The following is a 26761-nucleotide window of genomic DNA, read 5'->3' on the forward strand; positions in this document are numbered from 1 at the left end:
GAGATGCATGAGGACCACTCACTCTGCAGAGCCCATCACTCAGGACAGAAGAGCAAACAAACCACACAGGATCACCTGAAAAATTGCAGCTTTTTCATTAGAAAGGGAAGATGGAGCAGGTGATAATTCCCCTGGCTTCCCCAGCAGGCTGGAGCACCCATGCCAGGCGATGTGCAGCAGGCATTGACTGCACTGCTGTGGTGGTGTGTATGCGCAGCTGGGCTGCTGCAGGACTTCTAAGGAAATACGGGAGAGAGGAGCTGGAAAATCCACAGTCGCTGCTCCTGCACCACCCACAATTAAGTTATCTTGACTAGGACCAGCTGAAGCTGTTTCTTATTATTGTTAAAGTAATTGTCTGCAGGAGGGGAGGAAGCCTGGAGCAAGGACAAAGCCAGGAGGGTGCAGTCCATGGGAGGATGAAGGCAGCAGTTGTTGTGCCCTAGGTAGAACCTATGGGACTGACAGAAAGCCACCAAATGCCCCTGCTCCAACTAAGCACCACCCTAGTCTGGCACAGCAGTGGCACCAGCCTGGTTCCATTTCCTATGTAGGCTGCAAGCTCCCAGTCCCGCGCAGTGCTGCTCATCCAGCGGGGCATACCTGGGACCCTCGGGGACTCCAAGCACTCCTGTCCCAACAGGCTGCTGCACCATGTACCTCTTCTCCAAAAACCACAAGACCCTCATCAGCACATGCACTGACTCCTACAGCCCACCATGCTCTTCAAAAAGACCATCCAAGAGCAGGCTCCACAGCAGCTCTGGAAGGAAAACAAGTTTGTGACAAAGGTAAATGCTGCAAGAAGAGGAAACCTCAGGGTTTCTACCCCTACTCAGCTGCAGATGCTCATTGTCTGGTCGGGGGTGGCACAGGGACTCATGGGGTGCCTCACTGCATGTGTGTAATGGTGGGGATCGTGCTCCCTGGTTAGGAAAGTGTTTGACACCCTACGGCCTGTGCTTGCTGGCTTCTTGTCCCTGCGAGCTGCACCCTACAGTGGCTTCAGGCTCTCAGGGCTGGCAGTCAACAGCACAACCTCTCCTATGTCAGCCCTGTCCGTCAGTAGGTTTCAGAGTATTGAGGGGGTGTTAGAGAAAGATTGGCCAAAGAAACTTTCTAAGACTTGTTTTGGAGTTTAGAAAGCAGGCATTTATTATGGTGCCAGGAGCACGGGGGTTATCTCCTCCTAATGTGCTCACCTTATCCTTAAATACAAGTTCCTTGTATTCTGTACAATCATACATAGATATTACATTTCCCCAATATCCCATACATACTCAATTGTCTCCCCAGTATTCATTTACGTTAGTCCTGCCTTCCTTTGCACTTGTGTAGTTCCTTCTGAATTGAATCAAAACGCTGCTTTTGTGAACACCAACCCAAATTCATTTCCAATTACTTCATGACCTGGTCACCTTAGTCCTCTTGTGATGTTACTTGGCAAAACCTGCTGGGTTTCCATTAGATTCAATCCGTTCTTTTCATTCATCCATGAGATTCAATCCGTTCTTTTCTTTCATCGCAGATGTTCCTTTTAAGTTAGATCATAAATCTCATCCATATAATACCAGGTCTTCTTGATCACAATCTAATAATTATACTGATACAAGGACATCTTGGTTACAATCTAATAATTATACTAAGGCTTTGCATATACTGAAGTTACACAATAAACTTCTGGTATCACTGGTATCAGGGACAGGGTCTACTGAAGAAGGGAAACTGAGACAGTGGCAGGGCTCAGCCCAGGGCTGCTGTGTGACACTGTGGCAATGGGGGTGGGGGGGTGCAGATTGTACAGCTCTGAGAGCTGCTCCAATACACAGCCCCCTGGCTCTGCTCAGCTCCAGCTGGGGGGCATTCCCTGCCAGGGTGACCTTGTGAAGGGCTGGGGGAAACCTGAGCGCTGGTCCTGGAGGAGCAGGGATCCCTGAGCTGCGGCCTCACTGCAGGGGGTGTCTGCAGGACATGCAGCTTTCCACACACAGGCTAACAAGCATAAAGACTGTGATGCAAAGCACACCACAAACTGGCTCATCTCTTGCAGCCTCGTTAGCTTGTGCATTATAATGAGGGAGCCAGCAGAGGGCATGGAGAGCGATGTCACCGCTGAGCAGGGTCAGAAATGGCTCATGCAACCAGGGCACCTATCTGCCCCACAAGACCCAAGCCCTCTTGGGCTTTGCCAGCTGTAGGACATTGGTTTGGTCCTGTCACTCCCTTCCCAACATCTGCTGGCCTCACACCTGGCAGTCCCAGGGCACCCACCCCACCTCCCACCCTGCAAAGTACCTGGATGCCTATGAACATGCTGGGTGCAGGGTGAGAGGAGCCAGCGGTGCTCAGCCATGCTTCATCTTCCAGTTTCAGGCAAGCAAGGAACCTGCAAGGGGGATCATGGTGCTGCTATGACCCACATGCCTACTCACTGCGAAGGGAAGCTTGGTACGCGGCTCTCCAGCTGCATCTCCAGCATTAGACTCTGCCTGGTAATCGGCTTCACTGTGTGGCCCAACGGCTGTGAAAGCAGATGCTGCCACATGGCCTGGGTGTCTCTCCCCCATCCCTGCTGTAAGTAGGGATTAACGATGCCTCTGGTGCAAAATCCAGCAAGCCAAGGTCAGCCCAAGCAGCTAGTTAAGGCAACAATGCAGGAGTACTACAGGAACACCGGTGACCTCGCTGCATACTGGCCTGACATGTACTGGCTGGCCAGGTCCAAAGGTACCATCAAGGTCCCGCTGTTTCCCTGTGTCACATGGGGCACACCTCCACGGGGTTGGGGGGCTGAGGGTGCTGGCAGCATCTCTATTCATCCCCATTTCTGCATGCTGTGTCCTACCCTCAGTGGCAAAGGGACCCTCCTGCAGTATCTGCGCTTGTGAGTTTGCTGCAGCCACCTGTTCCCATCCCTGCACTGAGACTGTCACTGTCCCAGGGATGTCCATGGGTCCCCAGGGTTATCTCCTTTGGTGGCCCCTAAATACCCCCGGTGGTAGATGCTGTCTGGGGGACACCCAGCTGGCACCCCATAGCCCCCAGGGACAAAGGCTGTGTGGGCCGGGACAAGTGGCCAACAAGCCAGAAGTGGTGGCTGTCACCTCCATCACAGATCCTTAACAGGACCTCAGAGGCAGCACCTCTGACATGACCCCTGGCCCCATGGCATTGCATTTTGGGGAGAGGGGGAACAGGTGGGACTCTGGCTGTCCTCCCATGCCCCCAGCACCACAGCACACCCCTGCCTGTCTCTTTGGCATTGCAAACCAGTAACAATTGCAAAAAAAAAGCACAACTCATTTTTTGCCAATGAGAATGAATACATCACCAGGAGAACAAGTCTCTACAACAGCACAGCCTCCTCCTACCCAAGGTAGATGCCAGCCCCCCTGGCCCTCCACACTGGAGCCTCCTCAGGTGCCACCAGCATCTTGGGCTCTGCAGTGAAAGGTGGCAATCCTGCAAGGGCTGCCATTGTTCCTTGCAGGAGACAAAGGGTGAAGATCTTCCTGCATACCCATGGTGATACTCCCTGAAACCCACTTGCCTGAATCAACCTGGTAACTACCCTTGCCCTGTCCTTGTACTCCAGCTGTAGCTGTGCCTGTGCCATTCTGGAATCCATCTGGGTGATGGTCTGGCTGCCCCTCCTTGCCCTTACCCTCCCCATCCCTCCACTTTCAGAGAGGGAGGTGGTCGCTGACATGGCTCACAGGCTGCCCGTGTACACTGTGATAGGGAGGGGGCCTTCCCAGGGCTACTACAGCCCCTGTCCTGGGCACCGCTACTGCCTGCAAGGGCTCGACTACTCCATTGATGGAGTCCCTGCCAACAGAAGGCATCTCCACACACTAGGAGAGAGGGCTGTAAGGTTGGGATGGCTTCAGCTGTGATGGCTTCGGTTGGGATGGGATGGGTTGCCTTGGGTTGGGATGGGTTGGGATGAACATGACTTCCCTTGTCCTCGGGGCCACTGCTCACCCTGCCTTCTCTGTCTCTTGCAGGAGTATGCCCTGCTGCAGTTACAGCCCCAGAGCCATGTTCTGGACATCTACACATCACCTCCAGCCATCGTCCCTCTGCAGGAGCCCTACATACAGATGGGTTCAGTGGGGGGGAGTACTTCAAGGTGGTTGTCCTGGGGGCAAAGCTTATTATTTTTTTCCTAATGCCAGCCAGCCACTAGCTCTGTTTTCATTAGGGTTTCATGCAAAATTTCTCAGAGGGTTAGTCTGGGGATGATGGTGAAGACTGCAGACACCAAGGGGTGGCAGGTCCCATCACAGTGCCCATGCAGGCAGCAATGCTGCTCTTGCACCTCCATCTCACAGGCTCAGTGGATGTGACCAGGCAGGGCAGGACACCGCTGCAGTGCTGGGCTGTGGAGTATATTGTTGCTACCCATGGAGAAGCAGTTGCCAAATTTACTCCCAGGACAGGTGTTTCTATGCTTGGTCTCATCCAGAGGCCCCTGGGACTGTACAGCACCTGAAATCCTGCTGGCATCTCTGAGCCCGGCTGCATGTGGCTTAGCATCTCCCAGATTGTGGGGCCATGTCAGTGTTTCTTGTGCTGCTTTTGCATTTTCTTTTGCCATTGTTTGCTCTTCTTACCCAAGAACCTGTTCCCTGGTCACACCGTTCAGTAGGCAGTAACCAGCCCTGTCCGTCACCCACTGCAGGTCTGGCAGCACCTTTTAATTTCCATACTTTTTTACATTTAGGATGTCACCATTGCTGGAGCAGCTTTCTTCAGCCCTGGCGAAGCAGCAAGGGGAGAGGGGAGGCTGTTCAACCAGCTTAGTCGTCACTCTGCTACTGCATCAGCCCCCAGCGGGCCAAAATTAGGCATCAGGCTTTGCAGAAAATATGATTGGTTTTAAATACCCGAGCCCAGAAACTAAAACCAAACAACAACAAGAACAAACAGGGAGCATTCGATTCCCCATAGATGTCCCTATGCCTGAGCCTCAGAGAGACGTTTCTCAAGGCCTTCAATGAGGAACAAGAAGATTTTCCTGGGCTGAAGCAACTCAGGGAATGAAGATTTTAGGAAAATGACAGTGCAAGAAAGAGTGGGTGTTTGCAGGGTGGGAGACCCGCTGGAAACAGCTCGCTGAAAATGGCAAAGCCAGGGAGCTTCAGCTCTTCTGCCCGGGCTTGGCTTTGGCCTCAGTGCCCAAAGACACCCATCAAAGTGGATGGGGGAGGCTGCATGTCCACTGCTCACCCCTAAGCCATGCTGGCAGCCAGAAACAGGTTTTCTGCTCTTCTTCCTCACCGGAGTTTTGTCCTCCCATGGCTCATAACTTATCTGCTCTCCTAGGTGGGACACAAGCCACTTCAAAATGACCGGGGGAGTCCAGTGAGGCAGCTACACCATCCACCCCGAGTTTATCTCAGAGGCTTACCCTGCCCCATGGTGCTGGTGAAGAGCAAAGATGAGCTTTCGTTAAAACTGGCTTGGGCAGCATTTCCCCCTTAGACCGTTTCCTACAGGCTGGGGCGGGGGGGGGGGGTGGTCCTGGGGAACGGGGAGAAACTTCAGCGGCTGCTGTCTTGGTGGGCACTTGAACAGCCCTCAGGGGCTGGTACCCTGCCACCACCCTCGAGCTGGAGAGCAAGAAAGCACACAGGGAAAAGGCCTCAGAGCACAGCAACACAGCCAGAAATGGAAGCAGGCACTGACACCCGTGTTTGTCAGCTTTGTGCGGGGCTGCTTAGGATGTGCTCGCTTTTGCCAAGTTATCCAGGAGGAGTTGCCACCCCTATGGGATACCGAGCACGGCCACGGCCTAAATAAGGAGGGGGATCTGAAAGCAGCACGTAATTAAGGAAGGCGTGAAATGCCCTTCTCTGGCTATGGTCTGGGAGCCCAGCGCCAGCTGGCAACGCCACCCGGGGCCGTCCCCGTGCGCTGCAGATCACACACACACGGGTCCGGCGTCCCCTCGGGGGCGACGCGCCAGCACAGACCATCGGGGGCTCCCCGCTCCTGCGCCCGCACCGAGCGGCAGCACAGCCCCGCCCGGGGCAGGGAAAACCCCACCAGGGCCCGGCCCCAAGCGCCGGCCAGCACCGCCCTGGGGGTACCAGCACCCCCGGGTGCCCCCCCCCGGCATCCCGCGGCGGGCGGGGGCCGAACTACATCTCCCAGCGGGGCGCGCCGCGCCGGGGGGGCCGCGCCGGGGGACCGGGCGGGGGGGGCCGGGCCGGGGCAGCCGCGGGGCGGGGCGGCGGGGAGCGCCCAACCCCGGAACCGCGGCGGGCCCGGCCCCGCTGCCCCCCGCCCCGGTGCCGCGCACAGCCCGGCCATGGCCCGGCGCCGCCGGTAAGTTTGCCGGGTGCCGGGCTGCCCTGCTGGGGGGGTGCGGCAGCCCCGGGCAGGTTTGGGGTGCGCGTCCCCGGCTGGGGGAGCGGCCGGGCGCGGGGCCGGCGGCGGGCGGGGGCGCCCCGTCCCGCAGAGCGCGGTCCCAGCCGGCGGCGGGCGGGCGCGGAAGGGCCCGCGGGGCGCGGGGTGTCGGTGCGGGCCCCGGCCCCGGCCCGGGGTGCCAGCCTTCCGCGCTCCGCCGCGCAGGGACCACGCGGGGTTTCCGTGTGCGGCGTGGGAGTCTGGCTGCCCGGAGGAGTTTGTTGGAGCCCGGAGACACGTCGCCGGCCCCGCTTGCAAGGTGCAGCTTCATCTTCTGCCGCTGGACAGATGTTTGGCAGGGAAACCTTAAGCAGATGAGTTTACGCCGCGCTCTGTGCAATATAGCGGGTTGGGTTTGGAGTGGTTTCTGGGACAACCCCTCCATCAGCAGGTGCTGGCGGCGTCCATGAGTGGCCAGAGCTGTTTTAGAAAGCACAAATCGTTCCTTCGCTTTTCCCTCTCCCTCTTGGGATGCTCGAGGTGCCCAAAGGGCAAGTGCCTGGCACAGCAGACACCCGCAGCCCGGTGGGCAATGAGGGTCTGGTGGTTGTGGCTGCATGGCTGGATCCGCACATGGAAGAGTTTGCCAAGGAGCACTTTAAGGGACTGGTGGTTGCATTTGGCCCAGGGCTGTCCAGCATCGTTGGCTGTTGGATACAGATGCGAATTCAGGGTCCCGAGTTGTCAGCCCAGCTTTGTGAACCATCTGCCGCTCTCTGGAGCTGCCAGCACCTGGAGCTGGGTGGTGACTCAGTGTCTGGAAAATCGCGAGGGCCATGCCACAGGGATGTGCTTAGGTTTCCACTCCTTCCCCATATCGCATCTTAGTGCTTGGGTGTCGGGATGGGCTCAGGTTTCAGCCTGCCTCAGTGTCTGAAACACTGAGTGCTCCCAAAGCGCCAAATCAGGTCTTTTAAGAAATTACCAAGGGGGGAAAATGGGGCATTCGGTCCCGCTGTGGGGAGGTTTGTCTTGGAGGATGGAGATGAGCAGGAGTGAGATTTAACATCCACAGGAGCACTGGGGAGGGAGGCTGTTGGGAGTGATGGGGTGGCAGATGAAACACACCTTGTATCAGTAGGGATTGGGTTGGGGGACCAAAAGACAGCAGCAAAGACACTGAAATCTTATGGCTGTATGTCTTATATGGCACACATGAAATAAGCTAAGAGTGGACTGGTGCTTTGCACCAGGGTTTTGTGTGCCTGCCTGCTGGACCACGTCCTAGCCTGGGTCTGGCTCCTTTGGTGGGAGCCATGAAATTACTGCAGTTATTGCTCTCCTTTCTTTTTTGGGCAGATTTCTGTCGTTCTGGCATGGTGCTGCATGGAACAACTTGTATTTGGTGTTTTGCTTTTGCCACAGTGGACACAAACTGCGTGGTTTTAGTGGATGCCTGTCTGAGAGCTGCTGGCCCTGCCAGTGCTAAGGAGCTGGCTGCCGGGCTCTGTGTTACCCCATGGATTGTAACTTCAAGGACAGACTGCCTCATGCTTCCCCAGGGGCTGTAGGACATCTCCAAAGCGGACACAGAGTTGTCCTTGAAGGGAGAGCACTGTCCAGTGCACTTTGATACAAATAGACCAGGAGGGCTCACTTTATTTTAAAGTCTCCAGAAATCTTTGCCGCTTAGAAATTCGGGTGCTGTGAGGTGCCTCCAGGCTGGTGAAAGTGAGAGCCCTCAGTCATGGTTTAGTCATGAGCTAGCAGCACTGCAGGTGGTGTGCAGGGTTAAAGTGAATATCCAGCTTATTAAAACTTCATCTTGCTAATTAGCACAGGGTGAAGAACAAAGACAGACCAATGTTGTAAAGGGGGAATTGTCAGGAGTGTTAAATATTAAGTTATCTGCTGCCAGAATTGACTCCCAGTGGTCTTTTTGTATTCATGGTTAGGCACTGGATGAGGTGTCTAAATGGGTTTAGAGCATCGCTTGACACTGGCAGCTTTAAGGGACATAACCGGGCTGTAAAGTGACAATTCCTACAATATAGGTGAAAGTATTTAAGGCTGGGCAGAGCTAATACTGCAGTTTCAATCCTCCTGTCTGCTATTCCAGGTGGAGCAAGGTGTCAGGAATGCGTCTACACTTTGCAGATGAGCTCTCTATTCACGTGCCCCCCTCAGATTTGGGGTTTATCCTCTGGATGCCTAGTGCCGTTTAATCCTGGCTTACAAACCAGCCGGTAGTGGTAGGGCTGCTTGTTTCTCTTTGCTTAAGGCAGCCTCTTTACTCTGCTGAATCATGACTCTGCTTAAAGTCACAAGACTTGGGGAAGAAAAAAAACCCCACCAGAAAAACCAAACAAAACCCCGTCTTGTTTTTTGTTTTGCCTTCTGATTCTGGAGAGCCTGCAGATGCAGGAGGGGATGAGTCTAGCAGTCCTTCCCACTTACCTGGCAGGGAGGAGAGATGCCAGCCCGAACCCCGCGACTCCAGGAGCTGAGGCTTTGCAAAGCGTGTGCCCTTCACGCCACCACGATGCCTGCAGCACCCGCCTCTTGGCCAGGCGCAGCTGCCTTGGCACACCCCAGCTGGAGGGCTGGCTGCTCACGCATCCGTCACGGTGCCTGAGAAAACACGCCGCTGACGTGCTGGTCCCCTCCTCCAGCCCACGGACGCACGCTGCTCCAGCGGGGCGCAGCCAGTGCGTAGCCCTGAAACACCCCTGTGTGATGGAGAGGACAAAGCTGCTGGGGACGTGGAGATGTAGAAACGCTTATTTTTCATGTGCTTAAAAAAACAGCTGTAGCAGAGCCAGGCACCGGGCAGGGATCCCCAGGAGGCGATGGATGGGTAAGTACCGGTACCATGCCCCCAGCAGGACGAGCTGCCTCCTGGATAGGACTGTCCGTATCCGACAGCCAGGTGCTACGGGGAATTTGCTGCCGTGTCTTGCTATGGTGGCAGCAGCCCCAGCAGCTGACATCTCCCACTTCGCAGGAGGTGCGGAGCCCCCACCACAGCCTTTCCCTGAGCCCCTCGGACCAGGCAGCATGTCAGTCCTTGTTGCGATCGCAGCAGTGATGGTGAAGGCAGAGTTCCCCTGGGAAGGAGGCACTGTGTCTGTCCCCCCGCTGTCCCTGTCCCACTAAGGCAGGGTGGCTGCCCTGGCTTAGTGGTCGGCGGTCTGTGCCACCTGCATTCGCCCCGGGGTGGCTTGTGCACCATGGGGATAAACCCATAGCCCCAGGGTGATCTGGTGCAGTGTCCGGGGGGGATCCTTGCAGGTGGCTCTGCGGGGCTGGGGGGGAATCAGTGCCTCTGATCCATGGCGAGGATGGTCTGTGTGGGGAGCAGCCCTGCATCCCTTGATGGCACTACTACCAGGTGACCCTGCCTGTCCCACCCTCTCCCATCAGTGCCAAGCAGCTGGAACACTGATTTCACCCTTTAGGACTCCAAAAAGTCCTACATGGAACTCCAGTGCTGCTGCACACCCCTCTAAGGGAAGTTAAAGCCCCAGGAAGGGTTTGCTGGTCCCCCATCTCAGGTTTGCAGAGTCCTTTGGGCAGGGCTGGTCTCCTGCAGGGGGTTGCAGGGTGGGCACGCGGAGTTTTTTTCACCTCTACAAGCTGTTTTGCAGAGCAGTAATTTCCCCTGTAATTTGCCATCATAATTCCCTGCTCTTTTAGGGAGTTAGAGATGCCTCCTGGTGAAATCTGCAGTGTTTCCAGTGAAATCTGTGGTGTTTCCTTAGCTCAACTCCTGCCAAGATGTTTGAGGAGGAGGTGGTAGGACCTTGCAATGGAGTGGAGGGTTTCCCAGCATGGGAAATCAGTGTGTGTCCCCTGCACGAGCTTCGCCCCGTGTGCCATTCAGAGCTGACCCCACCAGGACAATGGGGACCAGTTACATGTTAGGACTCTTTAAAAAAATGTCCTAATTGCAAAATTCCTGGGGTTAGTGGTGCTGTGGGTCTCGCAGCCGGTGGTTAGCAGTGGTGTTGGTAAAAATAGAAGCGGTCAAAAAATGGATTTTTATTTTTACTCCATAAAGTGTGTCCTGCTCAGATGTTTTTCTTTCTTCTCGAGCTGAGAGGCAAGACAACTCACTGCTTTCACAGAACAGCAAGAAAAACCTTTGTTTTGGGTCAGCTGGGAAGCTGCAAGCATGCTGTTTTGCTTTGACACCCTCCCTTCCCATTTTCTTTTTTTTCTTCTTTTTGAGGAGTTAAAGGTCACTGCAATGTCATCTTGGAGCAAAATAACAAGTTTGCATTAAAAAAAAAATGTTGAAACAGGCTTTGCTTGAACAGGCACCTCTGTGGGCTGTAGCTCACAAGTGTAAGGTGGCAGGCATCTCTGGGCAGCTTGGGAAACTTACCTCTCATCTGGGATGGAGCCAAGTCACTGACTGGAGAACATACATTTTGTTAACAAGGCAAAAAAGTAGAGGGGCTGGACAGGCACAGAACAAGATCCTGTTTTTACGTACCTCCCTGGCCCGTTGATGTGCTGGGCAATGCCTGCAAACACCCTTCTCAGCATGTTTATTGAAGTGGTACCCAAGCAGGTGATATCCATCAGCCCTGGGCAGCCACAGTGGTTTGATTCTGGTTCAGCCAAAGCAACCAGAACAGGATAAATCCACCAGCTTGCACATCCCTCCAAGGCAGATCAGTGTCCAAGGGCCACAAAAGGATGCAAAACCCTTCTTAAAAAACACATTATTTCTCTACTGGCAGCGGCAGTGCCAGCTCCTTCATGTACGTCATGAGCTCTAGCCCATGGGGGGAAAAGAAAGAAAGAAACAGCCTAAAAATAGAGCAGCTTCGAAGTAGTTCATAAATAATAAACCGTCCTCCTGAAAGGGAGATGAAAATTCAGAAAATCCCTAAAGCCCTGGGGGCTGCTGTCAATTTTACATAGGGTGTGGAGGTGGCTGTCCCTGAACCAGCAGTGTCAGCCATTTTTGGGCTTAAAACCCTAAGAGCTGGGAAAGAAAACACCATTTCTTTCTTTTTTTTTTTTTTTTCAGAAAACATGAAAACTTTAGAAAATTCTTTTCCCAAAGAATTTCCAAGTCCTGCTCAATGGAGGCTGCACATTATTCCCCCCTTCCCCCTCCCCCTCCCCCCTTGACCTTTGCAGTCCCCAGATAAGGCATGCATGAGACACAGGGTGTGCCTCCGATAGTGACAGGTATTTGCATCTCGCTCTCTGGCATCTCAAAAATTCCCAGTGCTGAGAGGGAGGGAGTTCTTCTGGTCTCAGCATACCCATCTATATTTCCAGAAGCAGCCTGACACTTGCAGTGCTGCTCAGCTGTGCCGGTTTTGTCTGAGACCCTTCTGCAAACCTCCTCCCACCACGCCGTTCCCCAGTACGATCCTGCACGGCACCCGAAAGCCAAGGAGGGGCTGACAGGAGGAATAAAGTTTTATCCCAAACACAGCATTTTCCCACCACCCTCGCCTCCCTGTCTTTATTGCTCTATTTTTGCTGGACTCAGCTGGTCTTAAATCACACGTGCTGGTGGGTGAAGGCCCTGTTCTTCTCCTGTGTGACAGAATCCAGCCCTGGGTGACACAGCTGGGGTGGTTGGAGCCACCCCCATCCCATGCCAGGGCTCCTTGCCACCAGCGAGTGAGGGCTAGGTGGGACTTGGCCAAGGGACAAGTGGTTTAGCTAAACCTATGGCCCGTTCAGGCTAATCGCTTCCTAATGCTGTGGTAATCCCATTTAAAGCAGCTGGCAGTCTAGAAAGTTGCCAGCTCCCAGGGGAAGGTTAAAATGACCCAGCCGACAATGAAAATGTTTCCCCAGCTACAGGGTCTGGCACAAATGCATGTTTCAAGATGAATATAAAATGCTGGATGTTCTGTTGAGCCTGTGCACAGATCCTCTCTGCGTTTACACCCAGGTGTCCCTGTAGTGGAGTAGCAGGGTTTAGGTGATGTTCATGACCCCTTTCTGCTTTACTTGGCCTTTTTTGGGGAGAAAGATCTGTTTGTGGTACAGAAGAAAATGTGCTCTGGCTTGTCATGCTTGTAGAGGGTTCGGTATTTCATTTTGGATCTTTTCTTTAAAAAAGAAACTGAGTCCTTTAGAGGGTGTTGCTGATAAAGAGGGGGATTTTTCCCTCTGGTTTGCCTGGAGCTGGCAGGCTTCCAGCCCCAGCCGCATGCTGGTGTTTGCTGGTGCTGGGCAGGTACTGGCCAGCTGGTCTGCGGCTCTGCAGCTTCTTTCCTTCCCCTGCTCCTCCTGCTGCTAGGTTTGTTTCTTGTTGTCCCGTGTCCTCACTTTACTTTTCCCCTCTGGATCCCCAGCACTGTGCTTGGCTGAGCCCAGCCAGCTCCTGGCCAAGAAAAAGCCTTTAGGCTCTTGGTGCAGCCTGCTTCCCCGGGGCCGTGCAGGGGGAGCAAGCTGGAGATGAAACACAGCCCGGAGCCGTGCTGGATGGAGGAATAGCCCTTTGGAGGTCTTGCTGTCTGCCCCCCAGACCCGCTGCAGGGGTCTGCGTGCAAGGCAGGAGCGAGCCGCTCTCCTCCCGCTCGGGGCTGCTGGTGCAGTACCCCCTGCGGCCATGCTTTGCTGCACAACGCACCCCCTACGTGCCCCCCAAAACCAGACGTGAGCCGCCGGTACCCCTGCCCTGTTTAGCCATCCAGGAGCTGCAGAGAAGCAGGTATTTACCGGCTGTACCTCAAAGCATTACCCAGCTGGAGCGGCCACGGTGTGCTGGGATGGCGAGGGGACAGTGCTGCAGATAAACTGAGTTAAATCTGCCAGGGAAGGCAGTTTGATTAAAATTAAGAGCAGCTGCCTGGAATTCATTCATTTGCAATTCAAAACTGTCTTTTATGGCTTTTAGTTAGCCCTGTCCCTTAAAGGTACTGTCAGTGAGCTGATCCAGCTCCTGCTCAGCCTCCTCCTACCCCCTCCCAGTCTCTGCTCCTGCCTTGCTGAAAGTCTTCCCAACAAAAGAAAATTAATGATGGCAATGATTTGGTCCTTATTGCCCTGGCGTTGTTCTCAGTGTGGGGCTCAGTCCGTTCCCTGCACGTGTTCTCTGCCCAGGGTAATTGGAGATAGCCTCTAGTACTTGGCGTCAGCACCTGGCATGTCCCAGACCGGCAACGGGGGGACGGGGGGAACTGCTGAAATTGAGATGGCAAATGGATGACAAGCTGTCCCTTGATTCAGAGTTTCTTCTGAGTCTATTTATATCCTCTTCTTTTTCAGAGACAGGTGCTCTGGGACTCTGCAGAGGTGGGAACTTTCCTAACAGTCCATTTTCTTCTCCTGAGAGCCCCAGGCTGGCTGCAAAGAGATCTTCCTTCCCACCCCACTGCAAAAAGCTCTAGAGAAAGCAGAGCATCATGTACACCTTCCTGCCCGAGAACTTCACACCAGTGAAGCAGAAGCCCTCCAAGGAGCTGAGGCCCATGCTTGGGGCCATCTTGCTGGGCCTCATCCTGTTCATTGCAGCGGTGGTGGCTTGGTGCTACTACACAGTGTCCCTGCGGAAGGCGGAGCGGCTCAAGACGGAGCTGATGGACCTGCGGGCGGATGGCTTTGTCATCAGGAACCAGCACGGGGAGGTGGTCTTCCGCCTGGCCTTCCGCTCGGGCAGCCTTGACCTGGAGTCGTGCTCCAAGGAGGGCGAGATTTTGAGCTGCACGCGGTCGGGCAGGGGCCCGCTCAACTTCTTCATCCAGACGGTGAAGCCCAAGGACACGGTGATGTGCTACCGTGTGCGCTGGGAGGAGCTGGCGCCCGGCCCGGCGGTGGAGCACACCATGTTCTGGGAGGACGCCCACTGGTATGGGGGCTCAGAGATGAGCACCCAGCACTGGCCCATCCGCCTGGCGGGCTACCAGGAGCCCATGCCCTACGTGACCAGTGACGTCTACTCGTTCCGTGACAGCTTTGGCGGCATCCTCGAGCGCTACTGGCTCTCCTCCAAGGCGGCGGCCATCAAGATCAACGACTCCGTGCCCTTCCACCTGGGCTTCAATGCCACCGAGCGCACCCTCTTCTTCCAGGCCCGCTACAAGGACTCACCTTACAAGCCCCCACCGGGGCAGCAGCCCTTCCCCGAGCTCAGCTACCGCGTCTGCGTGGGCTCCGACGTCACCTCCATCCACAAGTACATGGTGCGCAGGTACTTCAACAAGCCCTCCAAGATCCCTGCTGAGAACGCCTTCCGATACCCCATCTGGTCCACCTGGGCCCTCTACAAGAACAATATCGACCAGGATAAACTCTTGCGATTTGCTGAAAAGATCAAGAAGTACCGTTTTAACTGCAGCCACATTGAAATCGATGACATGTACACACAAGCTTATGGGGACTTTGACTTTGACCCTGTCAAGTTCCCCAACGTAACAGAGATGTTTGCAAAACTGAGGGAAGACGGGTTTAAGGTCACCCTGTGGACTCACCCTTTCATAAACTACAATTCCTCCAATTTTGGGGTGGGAATTGAGCGTCAGCTGTTCATCAAGGAGCCGTCTGGGCGGCTGCCTGCCATGGTGGAGTGGTGGAATGGCATCGGGGCCATCCTGGACTTCACCAACCCAGCAGCCCGGGACTGGTTCCAGAGCCACCTGCGCCAGCTCCGACACAAGTATGGCATCTCATCCTTCAAGTTTGATGCAGGTGAGACCAGCTACCTGCCCAAGCAGTTCAGCACCTTCCGCCCACTCTCAGACCCCAGCATCTGGTCGCGGCGCTACACGGAGATGGCCATCCCCTTCTACGAGCTGGCTGAGGTGCGGGTGGGCTACCAGTCACAGAACATCTCCTGCTTCTTCCGCATCATTGACCGTGACTCTGTCTGGGGCTATGAGCTTGGCCTCAAGTCCCTCATCCCCACGGTGCTCACCATCAGCATGCTGGGGTACCCCTTCATATCCGCTGACATGATAGGCGGGAACTTTCTCCCCAACAAGACGGAGGGCGCGGTGGAGATCCCCGACCGGGAGCTGTACGTGCGGTGGCTGGAGCTGTCAGCCTTCATGCCCTCCATGCAGTTCTCCATCCCGCCCTGGCTCTATGACAAGGAGGTGGTGGAGATTGCACAGAAGTTCACGGAGCTCCATGAGTCGCTGGTGGCCCCGCTGCTGCTGGAACTGGCTGGGGAGGTCACTGACACAGGTGACCCCATCATCCGTCCAATCTGGTGGATCTCACCCCGCGATGAGGCCACTCACAGGATCGACTCCCAGTTCCTGATCGGGGACACCCTCATGGTGGCACCTGTCCTGGAGATGGGCAAGCAGGAACGCGACGTCTACCTGCCAGCGGGCAAGTGGCGCAGCTACAAGGGGGAGCTGTTTGAGAAGACCCCGGTGCTGCTCACGGACTATCCTGTTGACCTGGATGAAGTTGCCTATTTCCTCTGGGTTTCCTAACAGGCTCCTCCATTAGCTTCTGGATAACCATGCCTTATCTAGGACTTTGTAAGAAATAATAATTCTAATTGCACATTACATTTGAGACTGGGATTGAGGAAGGGGATTAAATAGGCTTTACTCTCCTTGGGGTAATTTTTTTTTTTTATTTGGAGTCAAGGGGTGATATTTTTTTTTTAATTTGGGTCAGGTGGGAGACTCTGGTTGGGTTACAGTAGGCAGAATTTTTTCTGTATAGGTATGGAAGGAGTTGTCAGCCTGTCTGTAGACACATAGTAACCCCAGTATCTTTTCAGTTTCCAATGTTTTGAAGAAGTGGAGGTTGGTTAGCATCAGTGGGAGTGTTTCTGGTCTCGTGGGAGCACCCAGCGCTGGGCACGGGAGTATGTCGTGTGGGAGGGTTGCTACAGCACAGCCTGCCGTAAGTTTTATAACATGACAAATATATTTAAAATTACTTTTTTAAGAGCAGAAAACTAACTAGAGATATCCGTATGTACACATGTTTTTCCCCTCTTTGGTCTAGTGTGGCACTGGACTAAGAGTTGCCCCATGTTCCTGCTTTCCCATATACCAGGCGGGCCAGGTTACTCACGTGATGTCCAGGTGTTTTAACTGTATGGGCTGCGTATTGCTTGCTGGGGCAGCTGCATCCCACCTCCTCATCCATTTAACACCCACTGCAAGGCACTTGCCTGTGTGTTTTACCTTGAGTGTCAACATTGCCTTTCCGATAGTGGCCCCGTCCATACCAGCGTGCCCCATTACTCCTTTTAAAGCGTTTATGGCCCTGCTTCATTACCTGATTATCCTGCTGATATCATCCCCTCTGGTTTTTAAGGACAGATGAGCTTTCAGGTTTGTCGCTGGCAGAAGGACTGCCTGGAGCAACGCTGTTCTCAAAACATATGTGTGGCGCTTCCCCGGGAACAGCCGGTTCCCATGAGTGGCACGTGTCTTGGATTGACGGTGATGTCTGCTGCTAGCCGGCTTGCCGGTGGGTGGAAAACACCAGCTTTTGCACTGGTGGGTCTGTGCCAGCGGGTGTTCTCACTGCACCCACGGAAGCGTTCCCATCTACTGTGAAATTAAGCTAATACCCATCTCCATCTCAGGTTGCAGTTAGAGGTCGTGATTTTTAGAGGGTTTTCCCAAAGCAGCACTCCTCTCTCCCTGAGAAAATTAGGGGCCTTCCTCACGCAGCATTTGTGGTGCTGGAGGTGTGGTTGCTGTCAGAGGCTTCTGGAGGGGACACGGGGTGACATGGTGCTCCACCCCAAGTCCCCGTCAGCTGGGACGGAGCTGCAGAGATGCCTCTTTCCCAGCTTTCCCATTTGTTTTTGTACGGGAAGATGCATTTATAGGGACTCATGAGCAATCTTTGCTCTGAGACAGAGCAAGCAAACAGGATCGCAGTCTGGCAGCCTTCCTCCCCAGGGCAGGACATGCCCGGCTGTGCCCTGGTTGAGAGCACATTTCAGCACCTGAATTTTTAATGAGCCTCTGCGGAATGGAGCCGTGTTGGCTGGTAAGGTTTGGGGCACTCTGCCCAGGCTACGGCCAGCCCAGGAGAGCTCAGCATCTGTGGGGTTTCTCATAGGATTGTGTCTGGGCTGAGTGTCGGCCTGGCACGAGTCCGCCACCCATGGTCCTGTGTTTTGGCTAGGGTTGGGTACCCGTGAGGATCTTTCTCAAAGCCCATCTTCCACCACTGGGCTTTGCAGGCTGCAGAAAAGAAGATGCACTAAACCTGGGGGTTGTGTTGGAGTCCAGGAGCGGAAATTCAGGTGTTTAGGGAAAATCTGAAGTGCTTTTATAGTTAGGAAGAAAGTGAGCATGTCGACTTTGAAGAGTGCTTTGGAGCACAGGGTGCAGAGAGGGCTTCTCCAGCCCCAGCAATGCATGCTTTGAGGCCATGCAGAAAGGCTATGCTTTGAGGGGCTCCAGCTCTTCTCTTTCAACCTTTGCTTATGAAATACTTGTCCTCCCCTGGCATAGGAGTCATTGGGTCGAGGTGATGTGGCTGCATAGCTCAGCTGCCAGTGAAGAAGTGGGATCCTTGATACAGGACTTTATGGGAAGGATCTCAGCATGACCAGGCGATGTTGCGTGTCTTCTCATCCCCTGTCTCCACTGTGCCATTTACCATATCTCTTACTACTAAGAGGTAAGGCTACGTGAAGAGAAACACAACACTCCTCTTAGTATCCCTTTACTACTAAAATGATGGGAGCAGCCAGATGAGTGCCTTCCGTCTCCTTGCAGTGGTTTCAGGTGCTGTCAGGAAAGTCACAGAGGAAATTCTCCATTAGACACAGTCTTCCTTCCCCTCCCCTCAAAAGAAAGGATTTTATTATAAAATTTTAATTTTCTTTTTATTTTATTATATGAATAAATGGGTAAGATTGTGGAGTACTCTTATTTTTCTAAATGCTGTATTTAGGGGGTAAGTGGTCATGGCTATTCAGTGCTCCAGCTAGGAGAGAGGTAGAGCTGTTGGGAGGACATAAGGGATGACGCTGAAGAACAGGTCTGTATGGATGGCTCTCTGTGGGTCCATGGCACCTAGCCTGCCCCACATGTTGGGGACAGGCTCAGCAGTGCTGCCTCAGGCTCTCACAGGCTTCTAGGTGCCCTTTCCATCCAACTTTTTACCAAAACCACTATTTCTAACAATATGCTGTAGCACTGCAGGACTCAAGGACCTCTAGGACCTCACAGACCACAAGCACTCTGTGCACAGACACTTTGGGAACTGCTACTAGGAATATTTCTGTGATTTACACCGTGGGTCACTGGCCAAAGCTGGGTTTAGTTCAACTCTGCCAAGCAAAAGACCTGAAACAGGTCTGGGAGTTGGATTCAGCCTTTTCCATCCCAGCCTACAGCAGACCATGGGTGAGCAGCAGGTCCACATGATGCCTGTATGATTGAATTTTGAAGCTTGCACTGTTGTATGTTGGATTTTCTGGATACTTGTGTTTGTACACACCATCCTATGTCAGACTGTAATGCTGGTGGGTTTGTTTTTAACCACTTTTCTAATCCTTAATTGTTAATGAAGACAGAACTGTAACTTGAATCACCTCGATTGATATAAAATTTTGGAAAACAAAAGGAAGTTTAACTATGTCCATCTGTACCAAGTGTGTGGGGCTGGTGGTTCAGGCAGATTTGTTTGTGGTTTTTTTTTTCACCCTAGACTTGACTGAAATGAGAGTTGAGATTGTTGTTTCATGTAAGGCTTGCAGCCTGCAGCTTTGATGTATGTTTTAATGGGAGGAACTGGCAGCCACCCCACTCTTGTGTTTGGAGTGGTGGCAGGAGACGGGGAGGTGGAGATGAGCCACTGGATCATGGATCACATTTCCTTGGGTCCAGACAGCAGAGGGAAGAGCTGTGCCTTAGCGCTGGCCTGAAGAAGACCATGTCCAGGTGAACATCGATGTTGCGTCTGCCCCCAGGGGCAGACTGTCATGCCCCTATTTCTGCTGGTATCTACCCAAAAAAGACCCATCAATGCTGAGTCGGGGGGGTTTGCTGGTCACGCTGCTCTCAGAGGACACATGCTTCGGGACTGTTTGCAGGTGGTGAAGAACAGGAGCCTGTTCTTGGCTTCCCTCAGGCACTCCAGAAGGTCCATCTGGGCCCTGGCTGTCCCCACTGTCCCCGGGGACCCCCTTTCCAGGTGGTGCTGACTGCTGGGATGGGGATGGAATAGATGTTTGTGGGTATGGGAGTGCCAGAAATGGAGTATGTGAAACTCCTTTAGGAGCTTGCCTTGCCCCATGCCACCCCTTTGCCCCACACAATGATTTTCCTGCCCTTTCTGTTGTTGCTGTATGAACCACAGCCTGCCTTCTGCCACCTGGGCATCACTAGCACTGCCCAACACATGTGGCTTGGCTTGAAGCATGAGGCAGTCTTCGATTTGCTCCTTTTGCAATAAAAGACATTTTCTGATGCTTTTTCTTTGCCTTCACCCTTGGGTGCAAGCGGTATCCATACACTCAGCTGATGCTCACACTGTGGAGGTGAAGCTGGCACTGGCTGGAGACCTGGGGGCAGTCTAGCAACTTGTAGCCCTTGCATCCTTGCAACAAATCCTCAGTAATCCAGGAGTCCTCCCTGGAATCGGTGGGTCTGGGTTTAGTTTGCATCCTCACAAAAGCTGTCACTGTGTGCAGGGAGGGTGTGTGAAGCTTACTGGGCACACGGGTACAGCAAGTGGAGTCTGCTCTGTGCTGGGTCCCAGCTAAGTGGCAGTGCTTGAAAACACATCCATGGGGGTGTACGGCACAAGGAGGAGTGTTAATGGCAAAGTTCAAACCCCAGTGGGGCTAGAGCAAAAGCCCAATTTGTTTGAAAGCAGATTTCAAGGAGGTGCCTATGGGTGACAGCAGAACAGTGGCTGCTGACCCATGAAACCCTGTCTGGGAGCATGTCTATCCCTGCCTGAAATTACAGCTTTTATTAAAAGTAAGAAAAAACCAAAACAACAGGCAGGCAGGCAGAGCCCAAGGCTGGGGAGGACTGTGGTGAAAGGACAAGCTGACAGTAGCAGAGGCCCTTCGGGCATGTGGCCAGGAAAAAAACAGGCTGGTCAGCCACAGCTCATCCCAAGCCAGGCGGGAGCCGCCAGCCTGCAGATCCCTTGTGCCAGGACAGTCATAAAGGTGGATTGGGCTGATGCAAAATCCCAGAGGCTGAGTAGACAAAAGCAGGGATGTTTTTTTCTTATTTTCTTTCTTTTCTTTTTTTTTTTTTCCCCCAGTAAGGATGGGTGGTTTTTAGCTCAGCAATCATCAATGATTGTAATCTAGTAAACTACACTCTGCCCCTAGAAAAACAGGCAGCCTGGAGTGAGCGATGGGCTGGGGGAAGTCTCATGTCACCAGCACCTCCACCAAACAGCTCTCGCTTGGCACTGGGAGTGAAAAAAATCAACCAAGACTGAAGCTTAGCAAGGCAAACAAGATGTCCCTTTGGCAGCACACAGCCCCGGTGCGGCAGGAGGGTGTGGAAAGGTGCCCACGGTGCCACCTGCTCGCAGGATGCCTCCAGCACCAGTCCCCCATGGCTTCCTGCGGCTTGGCTGGGCAGTAGGGAAAAGCACTGGAGGAAAGGTTAGAAAGGGATGGGGATTTGAAGGAGAGATTTTTGCAGCCAAAGGGGACCAGGTGGCTTGAATCATCCCAAGAGTTTGCAGAAAGTGTCAGTGATGCTTTTTTTTTTCTCTCCCAGCTGATGCAGGCGAGCAAGCGGAGCTACGTGTACAGAGCACACTGATTATGGGCGCAGAGGTGTGGTGTGAAGGGGCTGGAGCCTGGCCCTCCCACCTCTCCCCAGTGCCAGGGGCATCAGCTTTTCAGAAAGCTTTTTCTCTTGCTGCAACAACCAGAGGACCCTCTGGCTGCCCCAAGCCTAGTTGTTGGGGACCCCTCAGGGCTTCAAAGCAGCAACTGAGAGATAAAGCATTCAGAAATGCTTCTCATCCTCAGGGGAGATACAGCAGTGAAAACCACTATCCTGGAGTGGGAGAAAGCCCATGGTGAGGACTCAGAGATGGTCTGTGAACCCTGAACACCACTGCCAGATAGAGCATTGCTTTCCCTTTCACATCCACAGATTAAAGTGGGGGTTTACCTCCCATCGCCACACCAGTGATAGTATTGCTGCAGCTTGAGCTGCTTTCAGGAGCATCTAGAAGATGTTCTGGCTCATCACAGTTGGCACTGCTCCTGTGCCACTGTGACCATGCCAGGTCCTTGTGGCATAACAGACCCACTGATGGGTGATGAGGGCCTCAGCCAGTGTTGGGGCTGCTTCATCTGAGCACCAGTCTGGAGTGAGTGCCATGTTCTCCAGCCCCTCTTTACTTTTTGTATGCAGCAGCTCTGGGGCAAAACTCTAAAGAAAGGAGCTTTATCCTGCCTTGGGGCCACACACAGCTTTACATCCCAGTGCCTACTAGCAGCGACGTGCTGGGGTCAGCAAAGGAAACAGTCCTTTGCTTTGGGAAGGTGCACTGCAGCCCAGAGACCGCAGGACCTTCCTAAACTGCTGAGTCATGTCACCATTAAACTTCTCCCTGTCTAAAAACAGGAAAGATTGGACCAAGAGTGGAGAGTATTTCACAGCCAGCCTGCCCACCCAAGCCTGCAGGTGCTGCTGAGATACCTTCAGCCAGAAGTCACCTTCATGGACAGAAGGATGCCGGCTCATGGACAGGGATCTCCATTAACACAGCTGGTGGCATGGGAGAACGTTTTTCATGGGGAAACTGAAGCAGCAGGGCGCTTGGGCTTGTTTTTTAATTGTCTGAACTCTCCTGGGACATGAAAGATTACACCTTTTGGCTCTTAATGTGGTCCCAAAATGCACATGGATCCTGTTAGGTCCTAACCCATGCATGACTTGGTGCAAGGTTTTAACCTTGACTGCCATGAGATTTCACCACATGCTTACAGGCTTGGCTGAATCCACACCGTGGACACGGTCCTCAATAATTTCTTCCAGCAAAAGGGGGGAAATGGTTGCCACAGCATCAGCAAATGCTGTAGCTTCTTTCGACCTCGCTCAGATAGCACAGGCCACGGGAAATGGAAACTCTTCTTATTCCTGCATCAGCACCTACCTGACTTGCAGGCTGAAAATAGAATACCTTCCACTTCAGGATAATCACAGACTGTTTCTTGTACAAAAAGTACTCTGCTTCATCTGCCTCCTTCATTAATGAAATTATAAATATCTCAAGGGGTCAGCTGTGAAACTCAGTAAAACAAGGGAGTCCGTGTAAATGCCTTTATAAACCAGAAGCATGCATGGCATTTTTTTGCTGGGAAAAGATTACAGCAGAGACCATGCTTCTATATCAGCGGTCCTCAAACTACGAGCCCGTGGGCTGGATACGGCCCCCCAGGGTCCTCAATCCGGCCCCCGGTATTTAACAGACCCCCCCGCCCCCCACCCCTGCCGGGGATTTGGGGGGGAAACCAAGCAGCCGCAGATGACTGCCTGCCACTGCATCCGCGCCGGCCCCCTGTTTAAACAGTTTGAGGACCCCTGATATATATATTATATTTGTCAGACTGCAATAACGAAGATGGCCCGTGAATATTTTTTCATAAGTAGGTTATTCTACACCACTTGCCACACAAAACAGAGGTCTCAGCGTTTTCTTCACATTTCATACTGAAGTATTTCTACTTCAAAACCTACTAAAATTCACAGGTTATTAAAGTCATTGGTTCATTAATCCCTGAGACCCTTGCACAGCTAATGGAGGAGCCTGTTAGGAAACCCAGAGGAAATAGGCAACTTCATCCAGGTCAACAGGATAGTCCGTGAGCAGCACCGGGGTCTTCTCAAACAGCTCCCCCTTGTAGCTGCGCCACTTGCCCGCTGGCAGGTAGACGTCGCGTTCCTGCTTGCCCATCTCCAGGACAGGTGCCACCATGAGGGTGTCCCCGATCAGGAACTGGGAGTCGATCCTGTGAGTGGCCTCATCGCGGGGTGAGATCCACCAGATTGGACGGATGATGGGGTCACCTGTGTCAGTGACCTCCCCAGCCAGTTCCAGCAGCAGCGGGGCCACCAGCGACTCATGGAGCTCCGTGAACTTCTGTGCAATCTCCACCACCTCCTTGTCATAGAGCCAGGGCGGGATGGAGAACTGCATGGAGGGCATGAAGGCTGACAGCTCCAGCCACCGCACGTACAGCTCCCGGTCGGGGATCTCCACCGCGCCCTCCGTCTTGTTGGGGAGAAAGTTCCCGCCTATCATATCTGGCAGTACAAAGGGGTACCCCAGCATGCTGATGGTGAGCACTGTGGGGATGAGGGACTTGAGGCCAAGCTCATAGCCCCAGACAGAGTCACGGTCAATGATGCGGAAGAAGCAGGAGATGTTCTGTGACTGGTAGCCCACCCGCACCTCAGCCAGCTCGTAGAAGGGGATGGCCATCTCCGTGTAGCGCCGCGACCAGATGCTGGGGTCTGAGAGTGGGCGGAAGGTGCTGAACTGCTTGGGCAGGTAGCTGGTCTCACCTGCATCAAACTTGAAGGATGAGATGCCATACTTGTGTCGGAGCTGGCGCAGGTGGCTCTGGAACCAGTCCCGGGCTGCTGGGTTGGTGAAGTCCAGGATGGCCCCGATGCCATTCCACCACTCCACCATGGCAGGCAGCCGCCCAGACGGCTCCTTGATGAACAGCTGACGCTCAATTCCCACCCCAAAATTGGAGGAATTGTAGTTTATGAAAGGGTGAGTCCACAGGGTGACCTTAAACCCGTCTTCCCTCAGTTTTGCAAACATCTCTGTTACGTTGGGGAACTTGACAGGGTCAAAGTCAAAGTCCCCATAAGCTTGTGTGTACATGTCATCGATTTCAATGTGGCTGCAGTTAAAACGGTACTTCTTAATGTTTCTTGCAAAATGTAGAAGTTTATCCTGATTTATATCTTTTTTGTAGAGGGCCCAGGTGGACCAGATGGGGTATCGGAAGGCGTTCTCAGCAGGGATCTTGGAGGGCTTGTTGAAGTACCTGCGCACCATGTACTTGTGGATGGAGGTGACGTCGGAGCCCACGCAGACGCGGTAGCTGAGCTCGGGGAAGGGCTGCTGCCCCGGTGGGGGCTTGTAAGGTGAGTCCTTGTAGCGGGCCTGGAAGAAGAGGGTGCGCTCGGTGGCATTGAAGCCCAGGTGGAAGGGCACGGAGTCGTTGATCTTGATGGCCGCCGCCTTGGAGGAGAGCCAGTAGCGCTCGAGGATGCCGCCAAAGCTGTCACGGAACGAGTAGACGTCACTGGTCACGTAGGGCATGGGCTCCTGGTAGCCCGCCAGGCGGATGGGCCAGTGCTGGGTGCTCATCTCTGAGCCCCCATACCAGTGGGCGTCCTCCCAGAACATGGTGTGCTCCACCGCCGGGCCGGGCGCCAGCTCCTCCCAGCGCACACGGTAGCACATCACCGTGTCCTTGGGCTTCACCGTCTGGATGAAGAAGTTGAGCGGGCCCCTGCCCGACCGCGTGCAGCTCAAAATCTCGCCCTCCTTGGAGCACGACTCCAGGTCAAGGCTGCCCGAGCGGAAGGCCAGGCGGAAGACCACCTCCCCGTGCTGGTTCCTGATGACAAAGCCATCCGCCCGCAGGTCCATCAGCTCCGTCTTGAGCCGCTCCGCCTTCCGCAGGGACACTGTGTAGTAGCACCAAGCCACCACCGCTGCAATGAACAGGATGAGGCCCAGCAAGATGGCCCCAAGCATGGGCCTCAGCTCCTTGGAGGGCTTCTGCTTCACTGGCCTGATATTTTCAGGCAAAAATGTTTCTTTGGCATCCTGCTTTTGAGCTTTTCCATGTTTTCCCACACGTTGGGTCACCAGACTGTCCATGACTCCTTTGCAGTGTTAACGCCTCATTAGAAACTTTGCTGCTGAATCTTTTTTTCTCCAACTGGTGGACAGAAAATCAAAGATGCTACATGAAGATGTTCAACGTCTCCTTTCCAAAGTCTGGCCTCTCACACCTGCAGTGTTATTTCATGAAACAGAGGGTTATAAAGAGCAAAAAAGCAATGAAATCTTGCTAATGGCCATAGCTCCTCTCCTCCCGTTTGCAGCCTGGCAGCCTCCGTGGCCCCGCAGCTCTGGCTTGCTTTGCTCTGTGCAATGGCAGCCCATTCACGGGCAGCTGGGCTGAACCTTTTCAGAGTGGGGCTGTGCCAGGATTCCCATGACCTTCTCTTGGCTGCATCCTGCAGAGCAAGGGTGAAGGGAGGAAAGTCAGCGCCCGGAGGAGAATGGGGCCAGGGAAAGGGGCTGGTACCTGAGCGTAACAAGCTGGACATCACAAGCTGATCTGTTTTTACACTAATTATATTCCCTGCTGAATTTCCCGACCTGTGCACAAATTCTCTGCATCAAATGCAGGCAGGGAAACACCGTGCTGAAATGTCAAGCCTCTTGTTCCCCACCACTCCCCCCGGGATGCAGCTGGCAAATGCTATTTGATCTCCCAGCATTCTACTCCTTCCCTGAGCTGCATGGGGACATGGGGATGCACACACTTTGCAGCCAGCACTGCACTGCTCTGGGGTGGCAGGGCAGAACCCTTCAGCTGCCTTGCTGCCTATCCCAGAGCCATCACCAAGGACAGCCCCTCTTGTCTTAGCAGGGGAAAAAGAAGATCTTTCCCTACATCTGCATCTTAATTTTTTAATCCTAATTCAGTTCTTGTAACTCCCAGGCTCATGCCAGGCAAGATACTACAGTGCAGCGAGGGTAGAAGATATTTAAGCACAGAGTTTGAGGGTGGGTGTACTAAACTAAAGTTGTTGCAAGACCAGGACTACACTAAAGCTTTGTTTTGCTGAGAAATGCACAAGAAGATGACACATGTGCCAGCTGCATCAAGGGTCACCAAGCCAGCTGGTGCAGTGCAGCTCACAGCACCTGAAAGCATCCATTGCCAACAAAAATGACAGGTAGGGGAAACTGAGGCAGGTGGCTCGAGGCAGTGATCTCAGTGCAACCGGGCTCCTGGCTTCCCTGGGCCCATACTGGGTCTGGGTGGTCTGAAAGGATGAAAATTTGCAGAGGTCTATATGGGGAGGAAGAAAAAGAGCCAGCTTGCTCATCCAAGCAGTGCCCAGCAATACATGCCAGGCGTATTTACCCACGCTGCCATGACATCAGTACCTAAGTATACAGAGATGATAAGCCACCCAGGGATCCATTAAAAATACCAGAGGTCACCACATTTTGGATTGATCGCAGCAGCCTTCTAACCATCCAAATGAGCTGCTCAGTCAGTTTTCGTAATGCGTTTTCCGGGTCAGTGAGGATTTGATGAGAAAAAGAGACAAAGTGGATAAAAGTGATCCCAGGCAAGCCCTGGCCAGGGTGGGGGGTGAGAGAAGGAAGGTTGCTGCTGCCCCAAAGAGATGGTGGTCTGGGACAGTGACCATTCTGGGGAGCAGGCTGGGTT

General features: G+C 53.7%; 3 protein-coding genes across 5 annotated transcripts; 2 read left to right on the top strand and 1 right to left on the bottom strand.

The window, feature by feature from the left end:
- The first annotated feature begins 719 nt into the window (after positions 1-719).
- On the top strand, positions 720-5371 carry SPMIP6 (sperm microtubule inner protein 6). The gene is made up of 7 exons (XM_055791697.1): positions 720-791; positions 2583-2727; positions 3274-3376; positions 3596-3874; positions 4008-4076; positions 4895-4906; positions 5323-5371. The coding sequence occupies exons 1-7, from the start codon at positions 720-722 to the stop codon at positions 5369-5371; spliced, it is 729 nt and encodes a 242-aa protein (XP_055647672.1).
- An 884-nt stretch (positions 5372-6255) lies between these two features.
- On the top strand, positions 6256-18897 carry LOC101924688 (myogenesis-regulating glycosidase). 3 transcript variants are annotated; one of them, XM_055791446.1, is made up of 2 exons: positions 6256-6333; positions 13603-18897. In XM_055791446.1, the coding sequence occupies exon 2, from the start codon at positions 13740-13742 to the stop codon at positions 15774-15776; it is 2037 nt and encodes a 678-aa protein (XP_055647421.1). In that variant the 5' UTR covers positions 6256-6333; positions 13603-13739; the 3' UTR covers positions 15777-18897. The 3 variants fall into 3 exon arrangements, with proteins under 3 accessions (XP_055647421.1, XP_027645401.1, XP_055647420.1); XM_027789600.2 differs by having other exon boundaries at positions 6272-6673; XM_055791445.1 differs by lacking the exon at positions 6256-6333 and adding an exon at positions 6724-9211.
- A 3759-nt stretch (positions 18898-22656) lies between these two features.
- On the bottom strand, positions 22657-25725 carry LOC101910419 (myogenesis-regulating glycosidase-like). Its single transcript, XM_005239477.3, has one exon. The coding sequence runs from the start codon at positions 25165-25167 to the stop codon at positions 23071-23073; it is 2097 nt and encodes a 698-aa protein (XP_005239534.2). The 5' UTR covers positions 25168-25725; the 3' UTR covers positions 22657-23070.
- Positions 25726-26761: the final 1036 nt, after the last annotated feature.

Source organism: Falco peregrinus, chromosome Z (assembly GCF_023634155.1).
Source record: "Falco peregrinus isolate bFalPer1 chromosome Z, bFalPer1.pri, whole genome shotgun sequence".
Taxonomy (NCBI): Eukaryota; Metazoa; Chordata; class Aves; order Falconiformes; family Falconidae; genus Falco; species Falco peregrinus.

Bases quoted from the DNA above. Each gene is read 5' to 3' on its own strand.
- SPMIP6 (XM_055791697.1), top strand. From the start codon at position 720: ATGCTCTTCAAAAAGACCATCCAAGAGCAGGCTCCACAGCAGCTCTGG. The intron at 2,728-3,273 runs GTACCATCAAGG...ATTGCAAACCAG, and splicing joins CTGGCTGGCCAGGTCCAAAG to TAACAATTGCAAAAAAAAAG. The intron at 3,875-4,007 runs GTTGGGATGGCT...TGTCTCTTGCAG, and splicing joins CTAGGAGAGAGGGCTGTAAG to GAGTATGCCCTGCTGCAGTT.
- LOC101924688 (XM_055791446.1), top strand. From the start codon at position 13,740: ATGTACACCTTCCTGCCCGAGAACTTCACACCAGTGAAGCAGAAGCCC.
- LOC101910419 (XM_005239477.3), bottom strand. From the start codon at position 25,167: ATGGACAGTCTGGTGACCCAACGTGTGGGAAAACATGGAAAAGCTCAA.